We start from the raw sequence: 20,178 nt of genomic DNA on the forward strand, positions 1-20,178 counted from the left end.
GCAGGAGCAATATCTGGTGGGATACAGAGCCCTGGAGAGGGAGCAGGGCACGGCCATGGGAGATGGAGCGGGGGACACGGCTGTGCAGGGCAGGGCCGCTGCTCAGGGCAGCCTCCTGGAGAGGTTCGACCTGCCCAGATGGAACAGCTGCTGCCAGGCGCAGGACCAGAGAGTCCAGGTCCAAGTCCGGCTCCTCACGGATCCCTTCCCACCTCCCCATCCCAGTGGTGCAGCTGGCATGGGTGCGGGGTCCCTTCCCCAATCCGGCTCTGGCCTAGCACCCACCACTGGACATTTAACTTTCCTTAAATGTTTAGAGAAAAATACAGGTATTTTTAAAGGCAATAGGCAGAGTGCCTGTTCTATTACACCTGAAGCTGCAAGAACATCTTAATCTCTTTTACCATTCCTAAGTGGTACACACAGCCACAGACGCTATAACAACTCAGCTGAACTAAGCTTCCTTTTAAGGCATTTCTGGAGATCCAGGAAAGTTCAGGAAACTTTTTCTTCCTCATTTTCCCCTATGCATATTTACATCTAAGTTGTGCTGTGAGGAAAAAAGCATAAATTAGAAAATCTGCTAACATTGTGTTTCTGGTTCATACGGCAGCAGTGGAAAGACTTGATGTGAAGTCTGAGATTACCAGCTTGTTCAAAATGCAGATGGAATAGATGACCATACAAAATCATTTAATCTAACCAAACTGAGCCATATTTTCCAGTGCTTTCAGGCTCACTGGAGAATGCCGATGGTTTTCTTTGGCCAGCACTGTACCTGCTCGTCTCTACTTTTGTCACAAGGCAAAATAGAACAATTCTTTTGCATTATCATCAGACAGAAAAATATTTTCTTCACTATATACAGTTTGAATCCAAATTATTCCTTTTTTTTGTGTTAAGTATATATGGAAAATCATGATCATTATTCATCAGTATGAAGGCACTAGAAGACCATGTCTGGTGTTTCCTTAGTCTCTGCCTACCTGTATTTCTACCTGTGTATTAGGAACATTTCTTGCTTCTGTAAAGCACCTGCACAAGCAGAATCATTGTGCATCATCAGTCATAACTACTGAGGGATTTTTAATAATCTGAAATGGGGCAAAGATATAATTTCAAACGCATGGCTAAGTTGCTCTCATCCTTAAGCTAACTTTCTATTTCTTCTGATATAAATTTCCATTTCCAGATGGACATTTTTGTGACAAAACACAATGGAACATGACCAGAAGCTGGGAAATCTCTTAAAATGAGGGAATCTTTCAGAAGGGAGCAGTGTACTGTTGAAGAAGGCCTGTACAGGCAAGTTACCAAGATATTTGCTTTGAATTGTCTTGCAAGGATCAGAGAAAGAAAATGACTTTAGGTGTTTGAAATTGTAAAAAATGAAAATTTTCAAAGCCAACCTAAAGGAAAACCAATGTAGCAAACGCAAAGCAACTTTTCTGATAGTTGCTATGTGCATCTTGAAACATTACATCAGTTCTTCAGTACATAATTGTTAACAAAATATTGCCTGTGTCAGGGAAGTAGTTTCAGTGAAAAAAAAGGAGAGCTGAGGATTTTGGGGTTGAGATTCAGTCAGACAAATGAAAGAGAATCAACCCTTGGCTGCTGAATCACAATGAACCCTCAGAGTACTAGAGTGGTAAAAGACACAAATATTATATCATTGAATATGCTGAAGTAGATTATTAAAGCTCTGAATAAGTTATTTTTACTAGAGAAGAAAAGCATTTGCTTTCCAGACTTCATTAATTTGACTGTAAGGATTTTGGACCATTGTTTTCAGAAGAATAGTATTTCAAGATTCAGCTGCTTATACACAGTTACCTTATTTATATAATGTTTGCATAGGGCTTTGACAATGTGAAATGTTATCTTAACATTAAGAAATAGTAGCTCTATTACTCAAATAGACTTTAAAGAGAGATTTGTTTCTCTAGTTTTACCTACTTCTTTAACATGAAGAAAATCTTTAGCCTCAAATGAGATGGCCATGCCTGGGACTGGGACATCGTCATCATGAGCTGCACTGTACCCAACATTTGTCCGAACTGCAAATGCAACAGGTTTTGTCTGCAAAACAAAAGATAAACAGCATGTAGATTTCGCTTGCAAACACATACATATGTACAAACATACACACAGAGGATGATTTCTGTAAATTATATTTTTAAAATCGTAAAAATGACAGAGACCTCTCAAAGCATCCATGCAAAACACCATGAAGCATCATGCCGACTCACCTCAGTTATTTATGATCAACACATTTGATAGAACGCAATACTTTTACCAGTTACTAGTGCTCTGAATTTACTTGGGATAAGTCAAATCAGTAATTACAAATCATAAACCAGCTGGCAATTCATATACTATGCTCAGCGTGCAGTTCTGCTGCTGTGCTTGTCCAGTAGGACAGAGAAGCACCTGCCAGACCCCCAGTAGTCTTCAGGGAAATCACAAACTAAGGAGGAGTAGTGCCATCAGCTGCTGGTGACACCTACGCAAGACATCTCACTACAAAGCCATTCTGAGACTGCACTAATGTGCCCTCAGATCATCAGGTTGCTACCAAACACCAGCCAGAGAGAGACTTGCTGGTTCCCATAGCTCATACTACAACCTATACTGGTAGGTGATATCAGTGAGCTACAGGATTTTCATAAGTTGTATTTTCCAGAAGCAGTTGCAGGAAGAGGCAGTGCCCCCCGCAGCTGCACAGCTGCCCTCCAGCTCCTGCACAGCTTCTCCTCCCCAGCCCCACCGCTGCTGAGCACCTTTCTGCACAGCTCCCGTTAAGCAGCTGGTAAGAGCTGCCATCCAGCTCAGCCCAGCCTCCTCTTCTCAGAGGTACAACCAGAATACAGGAGGACAACCTTTATTCTGGTTTATTCTACACCAAAGAACACCTCTCCTGACAGAGAATATCACACAGTATCCCTGGGCTCCACCGTTGTTCTACCCCAGGCTAGACTTTTAGCCCAGCTCAAAAACTTCCACACTGCTCCTATGGTCTAGTCTCATGACCCTGTACATTACAGCTGATAAAATATTTTTTAAAACATGAACGGAGTCCCAGAGGTGCTCATGAGTGATTGAAGAAGGCATGGCATAACTTTTCATCTTAAAATATACTAAAACTTCTACCAGACAACAATTTTAGCTTTATTAGTTAGTATCCATCATCACTTTGGCTTGGCTAAAAATATGGTGTTTTGCTGAGATGACAAGCAAAAAAATATATCTCATTTCCTACATGAGGAATTCCTTCCATTTATTCTCAAAAAAGAGTATACCAAAATGCATCACCTACTTCAGGATAGCAAACTTGAATACCTGAAACAAAAAACTGTGCTATATTTTTCCAATTACCAAAAATCCCTGCCTGCTCCGTCCAGAATTACACTGACAACTTGCATAGTGCCAGAGGACAGAAATCTGCCACGTTAAAATACATGATAAAATGATGAAGGAGATACATAAATAATTCTAAAGACATTATCATGCCACCTGGCCTGGAAAGGACAGTTGGAAATAAAGGCAGAGAAGGTTCCCTGTTGCTTAATTTAGGTCTAATGTGCTGTAAAAGCCACAGGGTTCCAATAAAGCAGATTTAATTTAAAACTCCCTAAATAGGCCTGTATTTGAATGAACTACCACAGTCAAACAATTTACATCTAAATGCACATTTAGGAAAGCTTTTTAATTTAGAAGGAGAAACGATAAGCTCTTTCATAACAGTGGGGTCAAGTGAGTCTCTGTGCCCAGAAGTGAAACAGGTAATTTAAACGGAAATAAATTTTGGAAGGGTACTGCAGAACGGGCTTCATGTTCATGTGGTATTCTGGATCTAAATATGTATTTGTACAAAGAGATAATCAGTAAATTATTGGAAAAGGACTTTATCCCATCTGTTCTTTCTTCTGGAACTAGTGCAAAAGTCTTAAAAAAGATTGGGTAGAAGGGCTATTCAAACAGGCACTTGTTTAAACTGGAAAGCCTATGACAACTGTCTTGGTGTTTAGCCACAATCAGAATATTGCAAATAATTGATTTCTTTTTTTTCCAGGTCACCTGTCCTAGAAAAAAAATCCTAATAAATTAACAAATTAGAGTATTATGTGAAATGCAATAATGAAATAAATAAACAGTATATTTTTTAAGTGCCTGTTTTATTTCAACAAGGAAAAATCCTATTGCTGTTGGAAAATGCTGGGGATGTTACTCAATAGATAAAGGTTATATAACCAACTTCATATTTGCACTGTGCAACAGAAAAAAGTTAAAATCAGAAATAATATTTAAAAAATACACAGACACAACTGATGAGTGGATCAAATCAATCCATTAACAGAAGAAATATGTAGAAAAATATGTATAATATGTATTGGTTTAAATGAGTTTACTAGATGCTCTTATTAGCTACCATCCTACGCTAGAAAATGATAGCCACTTTTTTTTTTTTACAGATATAAAAAACACAATCAAAGACCAAGAGCTGGCTTAACTCATTGTGTTGGGCATCTTCCTCATGCTGTGAACTCTTCCAGTGTGCTGCAAAAGGAGTTTAGGCACCTAACACAAATTTCTGGACTCCAGTACGAGAGAAAGCTATGTAAATGTGAGGCACACATGTCCCTGAATAAGCCCTTATTAGGTTCACCTTGTCATTAGACAGATGAACTGTTAGAAGGACATCAAGATATGATTACGCATTCATAATTACATTTCTGAAAATGGACATTCATGAGAATGATCATCCAAAAAAAAAAAAATTGGTGATCCTTCTATATCAATTTAAAAACCTTGCAGTGCTGATGCAACCCAGGTACGTCTACTTCCTAGCAGCTCAAATTTGTCTCTTATTAAACTCCTCTGCAATTGTCCCAGTTGTCACTAGCACTCAGTTACCCTATGTAAAAGCCAGCTAACAAAACTAGGCACACCACAATGAAAAAAAAGTCACACAGGCACTGAATTCAGAGATATCAATTATATTCCTTAAAAATGAAAGATAACATAAATTACTGGGTTTTAATATTTAAACAAAACCCTAAAACTTTCCTGAATTTAAAAATTACAGACTAACAGAGTAGAGACTTTCTATTCTATTACTCATTTCAATACTGAAAATAGAGATATGAATAAGTATTAAATTCTCAAATCTCCGAAATGATACTTCATCATTAAATAGTACAGCATGGAATAAATCATACTTGGTTATTAAGAATGATCTTTTTGTAAAGCATAGTACACTGTTATTGCAGAAATGTATCTCAGAACAAGAATGGAAATATTAAGGAACAATCTTTGCCAAACACTGATAGGGGCGATAATATGCTTGCTTATCCATTCTCACATTTGCTATATCTTCAGCAAATATAAAAAAATGCTCAACAGAGTATTGTGACTTACTCCTAATAGTATCACTGGATGAAAGACTTTAGGCTGACTAAAGACTAAAATCTCTGCTGCATTGCAACAAAAAGACATCTTCAGCAAGTTAACGTCCTTGACATACTTTTTAGAAATGATCTAAAATTTCCTATTGGAGGGCAACACCTGACTACCCAAGAAAAAGAGAAAAATGGAAACTACTCCAGAACTATCTTAACATGAAAGATAAGCAGCAGGTAAAAAATCCTCTGTCATCTTCTGCTATCGAAAAATTAAAGTACAACTCTGAGTGAGAAAACAAAGCAGAAGATTGAGCTACAGATATTCACAGAAACAGTATGTCCCATTTTTGATACTTGTCATAATGGCAGAAAAGGAGACTGAATTACCATGGGATTAGACCACAATAATTCATCTAATTGAATATTTAAAACTAATTAATTTATAAAAGTTAAATGCTAGCCTTTTTACATAAATAAATAATTCTTAAAGTTTCATAGAAGGGTCAAGTTAACTATTTTTTTCTTTTCTTGAACTACATTGTCTTGAACTAAAAAAATCCAGTTATTATGTAATTAGGGTCTTATAAAAATGAGATATGTATATTTTAAAATATATGTAGCATTTGCTTACATATTCTATAGTTCTGAAATTAGATTGGGTCAAAACAATTAAGCACTTTCTGTTCATTCTCTAGATCTCTGTAAAAATATGACAGCCATTTAGCTTTCAGTTAATCCACGGGCTGGACTACAAGGATAGATGCTCTCAAATGCTAAATAGTTTAACATCTCATCTCCCTTAAGAGAAACAATGTAGCCTGAAAAGGTTCACTTATCTTGAGAATGAATATTTCCACCTTGTTTTCCTTTTTTTCCTCATGAAAATACAACATTCAATAGATCGAATAACCCCACAAGGAGAACAATAACCAGACCATGAACATTACCATCATCTGTACTAGTAGGGCAGCAGGGAACACACTCTGGAGTGGGGTGCTTCATGAACAAATTTCACCTGCTGATTTAAACTCACAATATAAAATTACGAAACCTTATTCATCAACAGTTAAACCAACTTTGGCTTTACACTTTTGGTAACGGACATAAATGAAAGTGGGACTAGGGAAACCTTACTTACTTTTTTTCTGTCTGGATCTCATTTCTTCCTTTTGGTTCACAAATTATATTCACTTTATACATCTTCATGCCAACTCTCATTACTAAGTCAAAAGTATCTACAGTATTCTTATAGTCTACTACTTATATTCCCTCATTCTCGTTTTATGACTAAGCCATATTCAATCCATACACGAGCATTTGCACATTGTCTCTGTCTCAGTCAATTTGTCAGCTTAAATGAGTTTGCACCTGCTTGGTTGAATTTGTATTTGAGGAATATTTCACTCAATAACAGAGCAAAATAATACAGTCTCTTTGCTAGTAATGTACTTAAAACATGACAGGACCTTTTTTTTCCAATAACTCATTTCAGATTTTTTATGCTGTGCCATAAACCCAGTGGATGCAACCCCTGGGGATCCCAGCCAAGAAGGCAAATTTTCTGACACAGAATTTGCTCACAGAACAGGTCATCTCCCACACGGCCACTAATTTTGGGAATGTTGCTTGCTAATCAAGGTATCTCTATTCCCCATCCACTACCAGAATGTAGAAAAACAGATCAGAGCATTTTCCAAACCATTTTCATTTACACCTGAGGGCTACAAAAATACAAGTAAGGCTTAAGGCTGCCTTTATTTCTTGAGCAGTAGGCAATGAGGATCTAGGGTCTCTGATCCATCTCATTTCTCACTGTATTACATCATTCCCACAGTAGAGGTACACTGCATTCACATCAGTTTCCATGAAACCAGACTGCTAATCAGAATGCACCTTTTATGAAGGCAATGCCACCTAAGTCAAGAACTGACTCAGAAAATGACTTCAGTTATCATTTTGACAAAGTGCTTGTCGAAGTTGGAATCTGTGTTAAAGTCTGGAAAACTTGTCTCAAAGGAAGTATCTTTCCTCACTGTTTCTACAAAACGCTACACACCCTTCATCACATCCACTTCCACAAATGCCTGTAACATTATCCTGAAAGTAAGGAATTATTTTTCTCTTAGGTAATGACTATAATGGGTCTCTCTCAAAACACTTGCAGGTTTGCACTCATGAAAATTTAAAACACCACACAATCTTTTTCAGCTGAGGAAAGATGATACAATTATTGAACTTTTCATTAGTAGTCTTGGTAGGGAGTAAATATGCCAGAACGTGACCTATGTTTAGCACTATTTCCACAGAGTTGCCCTGTACTTAGTGTTTGGGCCATAAGCAATATTAATACTACACACAGGACAAAGATGAATAGCAATGTGATGGCTTGATAACTGCCCTCTTAAAATGTGTCACTTTTCTTTGCCCTGCTCTTGACTGAAAGTCAAATCTATAAAGCAAAAGCAGTTTAAAACCTAGATATTTTACAGAATTACATGATTTTGATGATTATTTCAAAGAAGTTTATAATGTTATGAAATATACACTGTAACAAAAGCAACTCAAGTACGGAAAAATAAACAAAAATAATAAAAGAACTTTCCTATTTTATAGTTTTTATTTTGTGCACTAATTTATGTATCTGTTACACAAGAAACAAAAATCAAAACCAGCTGAGTACACAGACAAATCACAGGAAATTTATGTCCTAAATGCTGATTATTGCTGGAGCCTCCTTACAGATAAGTAATTGTCCAACCTCTAACAATAGCATCTGCTCAGAATTCTCTTTGCAAAGGAAGCCATTCATGGATGTTCCAATAGAAAATTAGAGCTGCCACTAAAAGTGGCGATCAATAATATGACTTCCCAGCAAAGATCAGGCCTTCTTTTATAGGCATGGATGTATGTATCAAACAAGTCTGGCACCAAGAGAGAACCACAGAATAAAGGTCGAAAGACACCTCTGGTGTCACTTGGTCCAACCCCTGCCCAAAGCAGGTCTGGTTAGATGAGGCTGCTCAGGGCTGTGTCCAGGGGAGTCTTGAGCATCTCCAAGGACAGACACCACAACCTCTTTGTACATCCTCTTCCAATATTTTACCACCCTTATGGTAAAAATCCATACAGGAGTTATGGCTCACTCATATGTCTATGAGTGAGGGAGACAAATATCTATAATGGACACCAAATACTGAATGTTATACTCCACTACAAGGAAAATGAAGTGTTATTACAAGTGGAAATCACAAATTTCCAGTTTTAATTGTAAGTGGTCTGAAAAGAGGAGGCTTTTAACCTCTAGGTTGGGGTTTGTGTGTGTGTGTGTGGCATATACTATTATTTCAGGTTAAGAGAGCAGTTTATTACTTTCCTACAGCAGATAGTATTGCCCTCACAACCATTTCATGCCTGAGGCACAAGTCTTGGATTAGTGACTCCTGTGCAAGGTGCTGTACTCAGCATTTCCAGCAAAGTGAAGGAGCTGGAAAACAAAAGTACAGTGGGGGAACAAAACACACACAAAAATGTTGTTAATAAGTAGCAGCCTGAGTACAACAATAGTATAATGAGATTCAAACTCTTCTGAATTATTAAGGCTTTTGATAGCGTGGATTTCTCCTGAGGGATTTGGGAGAGAGAGAAGTGGTCAGCCAGAACATGTAGTTCTGGAGCCAAACTTCACTGCTTACTCAGATACTGAGAAATTATTTGATCTGAGTACATTTTACCACCTATTTCCAAAATTAAGGCAAAGTGGACTATGCCTGGCCATTGCCAGTGTTTGCACTGCTCCCTTACAAAGCGTTGGCTCACGCACTTCTTGCCTAGGAAACACTGCAACTGCTGCTCTCCGAGGCCTCACAAGTGTGGACCCTCCTGCAAGAGCCCGCAGCAATGGGACGTGCCCATTCCACAAGCCACCACCACCATCAGCCTTCCTCTTGGACTCGCTCAGCAGGTTGTACGTGTCACTGCAGGGTAACTCAGCTACTAAAGATTGAGTGTGATTTTCCTTAGGATTGAGGGCCACTGATGAAATTTGCTGAGGAAACCTCCAAATCCTTCCAATTCCTTGGTGTCTCTGCTACAACAACGCCTGCTCTCAATGTTAAAGAAGGAAAATTTAACACATCCAGCTGGTACAAAAGAGTCTGTCAGAACCCTTTTTTCTTAACAATAGGGAGGCTTAAGAGAATTTTTTGTCCTTTTGTACTCTCTAGAGATACTTTTGTTACTATTTTAGCTCATCTTCACACACAGCCAGAGACTCATGCTTCCTACTTCCTTTTACGAAATCACATTTGAATAGAGAGTCACCGATGTCGGTTTACATTCAGCTCAGGAGGCGGCAAAGACTGAAATAGCTTCAGTGACGCACACGGAGCTTTCTCATATGAGCAGGGTCTTTTTTTTTATTAGAGCATAATGCCAAAACTCATCAGTGGCCCCGTGTTGTCTGCATGCAAGTGTGCCAGAGAGGTGGCTCTTCGGTACCACCCACTTGGGGAGTAAACGGGAACAACTGGAAACAGGCAGAGCTGAAGAAGTCTGCTTGTGCCTGCTGAAAACATGCTTATTCTGGCAGCAAACGCCAGCAGATGAAAACTGTTGTTTGCAATACAAATACTGTGCTGGGATTTCAAGTTCTCTTTTTTTTTTTTTTTTCAGTGTCACAAGTGAGGACATTTTTTGCTTATGAGACATTTTAAGCTTATGAGACAGGATTTTAGCAGTACTTTAGTACTAGATTTTTGGCTAAATTATGATTCACATAGAGGAAAGATCTGCAGTAACATTTTCAGGCTATTTACAAGCAAAAATTCTCCAGGAAAAACATAAATCTGTGAGACAGCAAGCTAAAGTAAACACTAAAGAAATCAACAATGCAATGGTTGGTTAAAAAAGTATATACTATTATCAAAACCTGAAAAAAAAGCTACATCATTGAAAATGTTCCTTAATTCAGTATTATGTGTGTAAGTTTTAATAGTTTAATAGTTTTGATATTTAAATAATTTTGCATCTCAATTCGATCAGAAAGTCTCTATGACTGCTAGAACCAAAGGTTAATGTTGTAAAAATGTTTCACTATTACATAATATGTGAAGTATGTGTTTTTTAAGAAACTATGCTGATAAATTCTTCCTTTATTAGAAACATACATTTTGTATAATAGCTAGACTGCTCTATTTCCAGGAGTTATATGAATACGAGTTCCAAGGATGATATTTTACAGTTTGAAAAGTCAAATGTTATATTACCCCTTAACTAATATGCTGAACTGAGAAGTTATGTCACCACATGGCAAACCCTACAGCTGACTCAATGCTTCTGCCCCTTTCATATGGTTACATTTTATGGCCACAGCTTATGCTATACTACCCTTCAACTGAACGCCTATTGTTTCTGTAGGTCTTGCACTATCTGAGATATTTCTCGGATATAAACTCAAATGGCATCTCTACATCCCTAACAGCCTAGATAACGATTACAGAAATTATAACACATAGCACATACACTTAAAGTTGTGCTAAAAGAACATTTATTAAAGCTAAAAGTTAAAATTCCCAGAATTACGAAAAGTGAAAATGGAGGTACCTTCAACTTAGGGGAATGGTGGTGGTATCTTTAACTTAGCCCTCACTATGTACAGTATTACAGTACAACCATTAACTTCATATTCATATTTTCTCCCCCATCTCAGTAGCACACCTTACTTGTATGCAGGAAGGATCTCTCCTCACAACAGATCGAGAATGTAGGAAACACAAGGAGCTCTCTGTAGTATCCTATACTGCTCAGATGGATTAATTTTTGCCATTAAAGAGTGAAGCTCACCCAGCTCAACAGAGAAAGGCAGTCTCTAAAGCAGGAGTGTCCTAGGACTGTATAAATGTAGGAACAGTTGTATTTATACAGTCCTAAAATTACATTCAGCCCTTGGAAGGCAACTGCGAAGCTGATGTGGCCCCCCATGAAAATGAGTTTGACACCTCTGCTCTAAAGGATGATTAATCTCCCTTAAAATAGCAGCAATCACCTTTTCCCTTTCTCTGTCACTCAAATAAGCAATTAAAGTACCAATCCCTAGTTATCCAGGCATATCAAATCTTATCCACTACTCAATGGTATGGATGGTTTCTTAAATTTGTCGCTCAACTTTAACAGAAACTTTTGATCTCAATCTATAACTTGGTGGCCCAGCTGCAACACTCTAAGGACAAATCAATGCTCTCACAGCATTCAGATAACTTCGGCACAAGGTCCAACGAAAACAAGAAATCATTAGAGAATACTTCTCTCTTCTTAATATGCAATAAATACAACACTGGGACACTACAAGAAATGAGAAATAAAATAACCAACAACTACTTGTTAAATATATTCAGACTACACAGTAAAGACCATAACTTCCCTGTGCAGATGTATAATGCTAAGCTAATACAAACGACTTCACATCTTTCATTTTCTAGCTTTGGAGCACCTGACGTTGTATACTTACTTTGTTCTGGTTTTTAATTTAATTTTGTGTGTCCATGCATGATTTTCTATGTTTAAATAAAATAAACAACAAAAAGATTGCTTTTATAGTGTCACATTGACATTTTCATACACTGGCAGTATGACTGAAATCTTTATATTCACTGCCAAAAACTCTTCACAACTTCAATCACAGAATTAACAGACTGATAATGGTTTAGTATTTTTTAAGTGTAATAGCACTAGAGTTGAGGCACGCTTTGACTGTGGTCTTCTCAAATTTTTGCTGAAAGCAGAACAACTGTAAGACTTGGGAACTAAAGCTATTTAAAGCAAAGCTAATCAGAAATGTAGTTTGAACTGTGGGGTTTTTTGTTTGTTTGTTTGTGGGGTTTTTTTTGGTTGTTTTTGGTTTGGTTTTTGCTGTTGTTGTTTGTTTGGGAGTTTTTTGTTTTGTTTGTGGGTGGGTATTTTTGTTTGTTTTTTGTTTTTATAAAGTTTACCTGAAGCTGATACCAAGCATATAAAATATTAGGCCAAATATCTTAATTTTGGTAGAATGACAAACAAAACAAGAGTAAATTCTACATTGCTAACTTCATCTATTATAATTCTCCTGTATCTATTGTAATTCTCCTGTATGAGTATATAGTGGAAGATTGGCGAGGAGGTTGGTTAAATGTAAATACGCTCAAATGACTTGCAGCTCTTGTCTAGAAAAAGCACATACATCACACTGATTGTTTTACCAACCTTGTGTGCTTGACAAGTAGAACCTCTGTGTTAGATAACACAGGCCTGTGAGAAACTCTAAGACACATTATCACTATGTCTGAGATTCCTGCTTTGTTGTGAGAAAGAACGTGAGGCTGCACCTGCTTGAAGCCTTGAAATACAGGTGAGCTCAGCAGGCCCAGCGATCTTCTACCAGGGCTGAATTGCTGCAGCACCTGTGTCCCCGCTTGTGTTACCTCTGCACAGGAGCTCAGGTGCTACTTCGGAGATTCCCCGGTAGAGAGGTAACTAAAATAAAACTTGACCTTAGCAAATGCATTTGTGGCCTCTGGCTCTTCTCGTGACGTGCCTGCAGTGGTTTACGCACCTCCTTTCGCCCTTCAGGCAAAAAGGGACATCTTGAGTCCTCAGCCTGGCCATCACTCCCACATCTGGGAGACTTCTCTTTGCATGGAAGAGTTCCCAGGAGGCGTAGCACCAGCAGAGCTGCTGTTGCACTGTGGTTCTCCTGCCCTGTTACGGGAAAAGGGTATGTCCTGGAGATCCCTTTTTGCCAGAAAAATCCTCCAAGGATTTAGAATTAAGTTAGAGCAACACTAGGGCTTCTCTGACATAAGCCAGGAACCAGGCAGAATCATGCAGGCGAGACACCAATGTAAGAGTGGCTAAAAGCCAGGCTTTGGGCCATTCTTCGTCAGAGCTGTGCTAAGAGCAGCCCATAATCAGAGCCTAAAGATTTATGAGACTTCTCATCCTGTTCCTGTCCAAAACCAATCTCTCACAGTATTGTGCTAGAAAGGGAATTCTCTTTAATATTTCCTAATATTCTTATTTACTTTTCCTTAAGGCATCTTATTTGGATTCCTTGCTTGGAGCACAAGATAAAACAGGTTTCCTGGTGGGTGTATGAGATGTAAGAGTGAAGTGCTGTGATGATGATATCCTTACAGAATATATTATACAGCTGGTGCACAGCTAGTCATCTAGCCAGCAGATGAAACACTAGCTGGCAATAAACCTTACTCTTATTATAGCTCTAGAACTGCTAAGGTTTAATTCCAGGTTGGATGCAGCAAGACTCATTACAAAAGCATGAAATAAAATGACACAATTGCAACAATTTTCTCTTTGTAGGAAAAAGAGACGGCATCAAAATGCAAAGCTGCGGTAAGAATTCTAATTTGGGTTTCTAGACATTTTTAATTTACTTTCTTTGGCTCAGTGGCCTGAATTTTCTGTGGATGTGCAGGGACGTAGTTCCTTAGGCTGAAGCAAGGCAAGTGGAGCAGCCCATGCTCAGTCTTACCAGGGAATCAGCCTGAGCAAGATAATACCCTTGTAAGATACATGTGCCTATCTACACAGTTGTTTCATCCACAGACAACAGGTATCATACATACTAGCATCTTATTCATAAGCAGCTGTCATTTACATGCTCAACATTACAGAGGGCTTTACATGCCTTCACCTGTTGTTGCAACAGGTTCTCCTGGGAAGCGACTGCTACTGGCATAAGAATCAGCCCTTCTCCCCTCCAACCCTCAAACTGGCTTGCCCTTTGTTTTCTAGAGCTTAGTTTATATTAGAGAAACCCAAAATGTAGTTTGTTTCTCAATGCCACATACTGTAAAGAGAAGAACACCCAGAGGAGAACAAGCGCGCTCATCAGGGGCCTCATCACTTCTTTCTCCGGCTGGCCAATGAGAGTCTCCCCCCACTTTTTTTTTTTTTCCTTCTCTCTCCCCTGTGGTTTTTTTTTTGTTGTTGTTGCTGTTGTTTGCTTATTTGGTTTTAATTTTATTTTTCCCCCAAAATACCTTTAACTATAAAGACTTGATGTACGTCATCAACCCTGGACCTGGTGATACAGCTTTGTGCCTGTAAGCGTAACTCAACACCCCCTGTGCATCAACATCATTGACATGCAATCCAAAGAATTTGTGGACAGCAGATATGGTTTGCTAATAAGCAACTAAAACTCTACATACTTCAAAGATTCTAAAAGAACAATTTTAAAATTATACATCTTTCCTCTAGTATCAAAATTATATAATATCCATGGCTATATTCCAAGGAGACCTGTAAGCCTTTTTGAATTGCTGGTAGTCAACCAGCAGGTTGTAAATGGCCGCAATGGTATAACTTGGGTGCACAAAGTAATAATGGGGACACAGGAAAACAGATCATAGAATTCTGCTCTTTTTTTTTTTTTTTAATTTAAATGAATTTTATAAATAGCCATAGACTATTTCCATATTTACTTAAAGAAATTAAGAGACCAGAATGAAGCCTAAAAGTACAATATTGAGGCTTAATTCTGTTAAAACATTCTATTTTTGTGGAAAAAACCACAAAACAAAACAAAAAACCCACAAAAAACCTGTTTACAAGATATGGAGAATGGAGAGACAAAAGAAAATCAGTAGGTATTATTTAAATAATGTGTTTTAGTCTTGTTTTACATTTGTATTTCATACCAAAGAAACAGTCTTATTTTCTAGGGTAACTTTAAAAATTCTTTTATTGTTATCAAATTCAAGATTTCTAGTACTTGTTTTTATGGCTTTGTTTATTTTTTGAGTCAGACATTGGAAGACAAACACTTTTTACTGTTTTTCATCTAAAATGAATAATTTCCTGCACAATGGGTATAAAAACCACTTAAAATGAAGAAATACAAACACAATATTAATTTTATGCAGCTTTCTAATTTTTATTTTACTTTAATGCAACATTAGCTTAAATTTTAAAATATTTGTTGTAAAATAACACTTATTTAATATAACGCATGATATCATGATGGGTTTATAAAGGTTGGTTTCACATGAAACAATACAGATTGTGTACCTAATTAATAAGCATCCTTTCATTTGTTAAAAACTGAAGACAACTAACTCATCTGTTTACATTTCACTAAACAATTTACACACAATCTGGTAACTGAAAGGAAATGGAAGTCCACTGCATAACAAAAATCGTGTCTTAATTAACAAAACAGAGTTGTGTGATGATTTGCATAATTAGAATTTACATGAAGTAGACAGCATTTTCTGGAATGGAAAAGAAAGATGTCTCACATAACAAATATGTAGACTGTCTCTAAGGTTCAGAATGCACCATGAGACAGACCATTGAAAGTCTCTGATTTAAGGATAAAATTAAGGGGGAAAAAAATAAAACCTGTTGAAGGGAAATAGAAGAGATGTTATAAGCAATCAAGCCTGGAGAAGATGATAAGGGTTTTATATGAATGATTACAAATCATATAAAGTTAGGTCATTGTCTTAATGGCATATTTAAAGTACGTAGACATTCACTGAGAATGGAGCCAAGCAGGATAAAAGTAAGTAACACCTTTGAATGTTCTGGAAACCACAAGTGGGGAAAAAAAAACAAAACAAAAGGGGCTCTTCTAGCTTTGTTTCTAACCAATTGCTAGAAACTGTTTAAGAACACAAAACTGGAAAGAAACAAGTGCTTATGAAATGGAGAAGCCCAACAACAGTGAGGAAAGAGTAATAACAGGAGAATGAATGCAACGGTCTCCAGGAAAGCAGATTTTAATATATTTTCAGTGTATTCTCAAGTGTAACTGCTTCCCATGGGAAGCTGTTCTCAAGGAAAAAATTAGTTCAGGAAAGTGACAGGTCCTCAGTGAAATAATATTAAGGGCACAAGCACAAACTAACCCATATGAAAAAAAATAGAAAATACATAACCTGAAACTTAGGAAAGAATACTAAAGGGGAAATTAGTATGAATACAACAGAACCACCAAATAGGGGAAAAAATATAAAATTATATAGAATTAATTAGCAATATTAAAAATATTTTTTCCTCCTGCTCTTCATGTATATTAATAATAAAAAGCAGGTCAAGAAAAGAGTTCTCTCACCCAAAGGAAAAATCTAAAACTCTATGTTCCTGACGAAGTAGAAATACCATGTATATTTGATTCAGTCTTCAAATTTTATAAGTTCACTATTCCTGCATATTTAAGGGAAACAAACAAACAAACAACAACAACAACACCACAAACCCAACAGACAACAGGGGAAAAAAATACAACCAAAACACACCCTGATGATGAAGGAGTAGAAACTATCGGTAGAGAAAGAAAAGCACAGGTGATACAGAGGTTGAATACAAATCCAGCTATAGCATATTCTGCTCTGGTGATATTTGAGCCATAGTAAATGAGGAAAAAGGACTATGACAAATGAAAGAACAGTTGAGGTAACTTCAGTTTCTAGAAAAACATAATTAAAATAAAACACTTATGCAGAGAGAGGAGAAGATAACAAGGAAAACCTCTATAACAAAATATGTCACACAGCCCTAACTTCTTTCTGTAGGAGAATACATGGAGAGCTGGGAATCCTCTGCTGCTGGACTGACTGATGCTCTGAACTCTGCTCCTCTAATAGCCAACAAAAAGCTTTAAAAGTATTGCTGAAATAAGGGGACTGCACAATGGATTGGAAAAGTTAACGGTAGGTTGCTATCAAATATGGAAGATGGATTAATTGATTTTCTGCAGCATTGTATCCCTTGTCCATTACTCCTCAATATTTCCATTAACTATTTGGAGGATGGGATACAGAATGTCCTCCCTAAATTTACAAATTATATTGAACTGGGAGAAATTAAAAGAATGGTGGAAGACAGTGGCAAGACTTCAAAACTATCTTTCCAAACCAGAAGAACAATCCAAATGAAAAACAGACCACAATTTAATCAGAAAAGCTGCAGATCACCAGCTAGCACTCATCACCTCCGTAAGTAATAAATGTGTAACTGACTCAGTGGTTGTCCTAATAACAAGATTTAAGGACTGGATCCCAATTAGAAGTGCCTGTCATACATGTGTGAAATACAGTACTCCATGGAAGATGACCAGGGAAGAATACAGCCCACATGGCACATGATTCAAGAGGGGCTGGGGCCTCACTCAGGAAATGTTACAGCACCTCAGGCATGGAGCTTCAAGAGGGTGGAGGAAGAAGAGAAATGGTTTGGACAGGGACAGCAATGATGATTAGAGGTTTAGAAAACAGCAGGGAGAACACAGAAACCTTACTTATTTCCTAACTGCCTGAGGTTTTAAGAATAAGTTACACAAATACCTATAAGGAATTGCTTGGGTACAAGTAATTTTAAGTCAATGTAGCACAGACTTCTTGGAAATTACTTGAAATCCCTCTAAGTCTTAATTTTATTTTTCTCTTTGAGCTCTTTCACATTTACATAAGTTTCTTTTTAAAAAAATATGTCAATCTTATTAAACTAGGTGAATTCTAGACTTTATCTCCAGTCTTTGAGAGCTTTTATGTCAGAAGTGTGATCATTTAACACAATTTAGCTATTAAAAAAAAAGGAAAAGAAAAAAGAACAAGGGAAAAACAAATCCAACCCAAAACAAAAGAGAAAGATAACATCAGCCACCAGGCAATGGACTGTAGAACTTAACACTCACAAAACACTCAAACTTTCTCTCTATTCCACTACTGTCACTTGCTTGGTCAAACTCATTCTAGACTTCACCAAGTCACCAGCACAGCTGATCTCTTTTCTCTTGTATATCTCATACTATTGCTTTCTATGAACAGAGATATTTCTAGTAAATTATTTTTCAGCTATTTTTTGTTCCCAAAGCAGACAGGCTCTGTATACATATATATTGGGTTCTTTAATCACCCTTTTCTGGTATGCTATGAATTTCTCATGTGTTTATGAATGTGGCATATAAGTGCTATATATTAAAACTCATAAAAGCATTCATATGCAGCTCACAATGGCAATATACAGGCAGAGAGAGAAGCATACAACAAGACTAGATGTAAAGTGACACAAGGAAAGATTTTTCTTTTTCTTAGGTCCTAAAGGAGACATGGTGGGGTTTATTTCAACTGAGAAAGTTACTAAGATGCTGGGCAGAAAACAAGCTTTAAAGAAAAGACCAACCATTCTCAGGACAGAAGTGAACTCGAAATGAGGAAGGTTTCTCAATGTCATGAAGTTCATTGATCTAGTTTTAAGTAGTTTAGGGAGGTCTGAACAGACTTCAGGGTCAAATTTCAGCAAGAAATATTTTTTGTTCTGTTCCTGTCACTGTGGTAAGAGGGACAAGAGAAGACCTTGGCAAAAGAACTGAGTCACCAGAAAGGAGAGGCAAGCCCTTGTGTGTGAACAGATTGCTCCTGTAAGAGCTGAGCAAGGCTGATTTGCTGCAATTGCTGCTCAGTTCAGAGACTGATGGTGCAGAGGGTGCAGCTGTAGAATATAAACCCAGGAGAGATGGAACGAGCTGTAACCCAGGTATCTCGGGTAGTAAATGTGGTACATCACCTTCTGGGAGGAAGCAAGATGACACACAGGCCAAACGCCTGGATATTCATCACTTCTGGACAACCCATATCACGAGACGCTACCAATGCCTTCATGGACAGACAGACTTAACTTCTAGGTGGTATGGCAGTGTGGAGAGAAGATATGGAAAAGAAGGGATCCCATGCAAGGATTCTGGATGCCCCCAATGGCACTAAGCTGTTTCCCAGACACAAAAAAGTATTTACTACTAACACTTTAATAAATGAAAGTTTGGTTGACTGTATGGAACTGAGTAGAGAGAAATAGTGATGTGCTGCCTCAATAGTCAAATAAAAGGCTCTAGATATTTTTAAATATATCTGCAGAGGACGTAATTCACACCAGTAAAGTTTACACCAGAAAGTACTTCTGCCTGTGCTGGAATAGCCCTAGAGTACTACCAACTAAGTTTTGGGCAAATAAAACTGTAAGGAGCTAACTTGGAGAACTAGTTACAGTTTATGGGAACATCTGAGAAAACAGCAAAGAAAGGAAGGGAAGAAAATGTAGAAGCACTTGGGCATCTTTTGAGATTGGAGAAGTAACACTTTAAGCTTCGGGAGTGAGGTTGGTTGCACGTATAGGACAGCACTCTGCCTTGCATGGGAGGCTGCTGCGCAGGCTGACGGGTGTGGGGAGGATACCTGCCCTGGTGGGAACTACAGGCCAAGATCCCCAACCCCATGAGGAAAAAGGTTAGATTAATACTGAAAGACAGTCCCCTCCAGGGACACACAGGGAGCAACTCACAGAGAGAAAATGTCACTCTGTAGTAGGTCAGGTAGCAACCTACTGAGACACAGAAAGTGTGGCATAGTGGCCCATGAAGTCCTCCTTGATCCCTCACAATAAGTGGGCTGCCCATGTTTGTAGGGAAGAAAAACAGATGAAGCCAACCACGATGGTGGTAGCTGTATCTGTGAGCAGAAAGGCCACGGGCAGAAATAAAGAAGTATGTCAGGAGATGGAAGCTCAGAAGAGACAGAAAAATTGCCAGACCTCCTGGATTGCTAAACCCAAAGGTCATTACCAAGAAGTTAATATTAGTATTCAGCTCTGTCCCCAGTGTCAATGCACAAAACCTAAGGCACAGAGAGAAAAGCATCAGGTTTCTGCCATTCCCTGGCTGGCCCCAATCCTAAAGCCAAGACAATACAGTGAATTCAACACCCACACTCCCAAGCAA

At 37.9% G+C, this 20,178-nt stretch overlaps 1 protein-coding gene across 1 annotated transcript in view; it reads right to left on the reverse strand.

The window, feature by feature from the left end:
* CACNB2 (calcium voltage-gated channel auxiliary subunit beta 2) overlaps positions 1–20,178 on the reverse strand; it is a 104,368-nt gene that overhangs the window by 36,802 nt on the left and 47,388 nt on the right. Inside the window, exon 3 of the mRNA XM_065627116.1 lies at positions 1,960–2,082. Coding sequence (XP_065483188.1) covers positions 1,960–2,082 — 123 coding nt within the window. The remainder of the gene's footprint in view (positions 1–1,959; positions 2,083–20,178) is intronic.

The sequence above is a fragment of the Caloenas nicobarica genome, chromosome 2, assembly GCF_036013445.1.
Source record: "Caloenas nicobarica isolate bCalNic1 chromosome 2, bCalNic1.hap1, whole genome shotgun sequence".
Lineage (NCBI taxonomy): Eukaryota > Metazoa > Chordata > Aves > Columbiformes > Columbidae > Caloenas > Caloenas nicobarica.